This window comes from Solanum tuberosum, unplaced genomic scaffold (assembly GCF_000226075.1).
Source record: "Solanum tuberosum cultivar DM 1-3 516 R44 unplaced genomic scaffold, SolTub_3.0 scf00386, whole genome shotgun sequence".
In the NCBI taxonomy this organism is placed as follows: domain Eukaryota; kingdom Viridiplantae; phylum Streptophyta; class Magnoliopsida; order Solanales; family Solanaceae; genus Solanum; species Solanum tuberosum.
Window position 1 is genome coordinate 419225 of NW_006239320.1, and position 2881 is coordinate 422105.

The 2881-nt window shown below is 35.0% G+C and overlaps 1 protein-coding gene across 1 annotated transcript; it reads left to right on the forward strand.

Moving 5' to 3' along the window:
- The first annotated feature begins 871 nt into the window (after window positions 1-871).
- On the forward strand, window positions 872-2455 carry LOC102598344 (phospholipase A1-II 1-like). The gene is made up of 2 exons (XM_006362370.2): window positions 872-1515; window positions 1627-2455. Exons 1-2 carry the CDS (start codon window positions 928-930, stop codon window positions 2230-2232), a joined length of 1194 nt encoding a protein of 397 aa, XP_006362432.1. The 5' UTR covers window positions 872-927; the 3' UTR covers window positions 2233-2455.
- Window positions 2456-2881: the final 426 nt, after the last annotated feature.

The following is a 2881-nucleotide window of genomic DNA, read 5'->3' on the forward strand; positions in this document are numbered from 1 at the left end:
AAAACTGTGAAATAAATCATATAATTACTCCAAGGATAGTAACAATAACTTTGTGGAAAAGGGTCAAATATATCCCTGTACTATTGGAATTTGGAAATAGTTTAAATATACCCTTGTTATATTTTCGGGTTAAATATACCCCTCCCGTTATACTTTTGACACATATTTACCCTTATAACTAACGAAGTGACACATGGACATGTTTCTATCCCTAGTTTCTAGTCATAGTAATTCTCTGGTTTGTAGAGAAATGATGTAATAGTGGTTAGATTGCTAGTTGTATGGTTGCTATGCCACTACAACTGTTGAACTCTGGACAACTTCATTTTGGTAATGAAAAATGTTTTTAATTGCCAAAAAAAAAATCATACTTCAGGTTTATGAATAGTGGGTTGTGTTGGATGATTGATGAATAGTTTGAAGAACAAATGTTGAAGGGCAGCTTTTTAAAGCGACGACGCTCTAATAGCATAGATGCAAATTACACAACTCTGGTGAACTTAAATGACTGATTGTCACAATATACACCTTTGAAAACAATACACAAAAGAATAAGAGAAGAATTTCAGATTTTCAGTAGTGAAATGAGGCGAAAACTCTAAAAATTTATAACCAGTAGTTGGAGACTCAATACGTGCGGAAATGCCAATTGAGAATGCCCATCGAAAATATGTGACATTGCATTGGGGACGGATGATATGGTGATAAGTTCAGAAATTCAATAATTACTATTGCTCTGTCATTTCAATTATTAATATTGGGCTCCGATACTTGTTAACAAAGAAAAAAGTAAAACTCAAAACGTGTTTCACGCATGAGATACCTTAGAGATCAAAGAAGTTGCTTCACTATAAATTCACGGGCTTAATGCTGTTCACAATACCAAAGAAAAACAAAGAGTACAAAAAAAAAATAAGAGAGAAAAAAATGGGTAGCACGGCCGAAAAATGGGAAGAACTTAGTGGGAAAAACAATTGGGATGGGTTATTAAACCCCTTGGATGTTGATCTTCGTAAATATATCATTCATTACGGAGAATTGGCTCATGCAACTTATGACACTTTGATTATGGAGAGAGCATCCAAATATGCAGGAGCTAGCAGATATTCGATGGAAAATTTCTTTACTAAAGTTGGACTTGACCCAAACAAATATCGCGTGACCAAGTTTTTCTATGCTACCGCATCCATTCCACTTCCCGATGCTTTCATAGTGAAATCATTTTCAAGAGAAGCATGGAGTAAGGAATCAAATTTTATGGGATACATTGCTGTGTCTACTGATGAGGGTAAAGCTTCACTAGGAAGAAGGGACATTGTGATTAATTGGAGAGGAACTATACAGAAGATGGAGTGGGTTAATGACCTTCAATTTTTACTTATCCCAGCACCCAAAATATTTGGTGATGGAGGTTTGCTTCATTTGTTTAAACCTTTGGTGCATCATGGCTTCTATAATGTTTATACATCAGCAAGTTCACGATCACAGTTTAATCAAACTAGTGTCAGAGACCAGGTACATTAACTTGATTAGTTAATACTACTTAATTCCATGTTTTTCGATATAATTAAACTGTCCTTAATGAAGCTAAAGAGTCTAATAATCAGTAATTTTTCTTCGTTTTAGGTGATCAAAGAAGTGAAAAGATTGGTTGAGGAATATAAGCATGAAGAAGTCAGCATAACAGTGACCGGACATAGCCTAGGTGCATCACTTGCAACTCTAAATGCAGTTGACATAACCTTCAATGGTATCAACAAAACAAGTGAAGGCAAGGAGTTTCCAGTGACTGCTTTTGCATTCGCAAGTCCTAAAGTTGGAGATCTCCAATTTAAGGCAGCATTTGACAAACTGAAGCATCTTCATGTCTTGAGGATTCACAATTTAATGGATATTGTTCCAAAATACCCACCCATTGGCTATTTTGACGTTGGGAAGGAGCTAATGATTGATACCACAAAATCTCCCTATGTGAAACCTCCTGGAGAACCTCTCAGCTGGCATTTGTTGGAGCCGTACTTGCATGGAGTCGCTGGAACTCAAGGTTTAGGAATTTTTGCAGGTTTTAAACTAGAGGTGAATCGTGATATCTCACTTGTCAACAAGCAGTGGAACATTTTGAAAGACGAATATTGTATTCCTGGGAGGTGGTGGGTTGAGAAGTGCAAAGGGATGGTTCAACAAGAAGATGGATCTTGGCTTATGTTAGATCGCGATGAGTATGAGTTCTAAGGGAGCTAAATCATGTGGCTTTGTTCTCTTTCGTGTAATGTTTGAATAAAAGGTTTTCGAGGGCTGTTTGGAAAAATCACATCCTATATTATAGTATTATATAGGAGTATTTATGTATGTAACTATGTACTATGGTTCCTCTTATCGCAGAGGATAAATTTGTATGTTGATCTATTTCTTTTAATGTTTAATATGAGTACTTTTAATTTGTGTGTCTGCTGAACTTTTATGCTCTAAGTTATTAATTCATGCAAAATATGATAAAATAATCAGATCAGGTAACTCTAGATATATGCTCTTAGGTAGATTGTTTTTTTTTATAATTCTTCACTAAATAGGATTAACAACTAATTTCGCTTTTTAGCTACAAATTCTGTCTATTTTTTTTTTAATAGTATACACAAAAGCCGAGTAGTTATCAAGGAACATCAAATTGGTAAAATCTATCATGTTTTCTAAGTACTGTATGTGCTTGGTCTGATTCATGCGAAGAGAAGGCATTTACTTAATTTATACATTATATAGTTCCCTCTAGCTTCTATTTATACGTGTGCAAAATCATTTTCTCTCAGACAGATCAACGACACAGGGTATGAGATATATCAACAGGAGAGCCGATTCAAAAAATAAATTGCTCACTAACGATGGT

What these genes read in the sequence shown, in the direction of transcription:
- LOC102598344 (XM_006362370.2), top strand. Translation starts at nt 928, where the DNA reads ATGGGTAGCACGGCCGAAAAATGGGAAGAACTTAGTGGGAAAAACAAT. An exon ending in AAACTAGTGTCAGAGACCAG is followed by an intron (nt 1,516 to 1,626) that starts GTACATTAACTT and finishes TCTTCGTTTTAG; the next exon opens with GTGATCAAAGAAGTGAAAAG.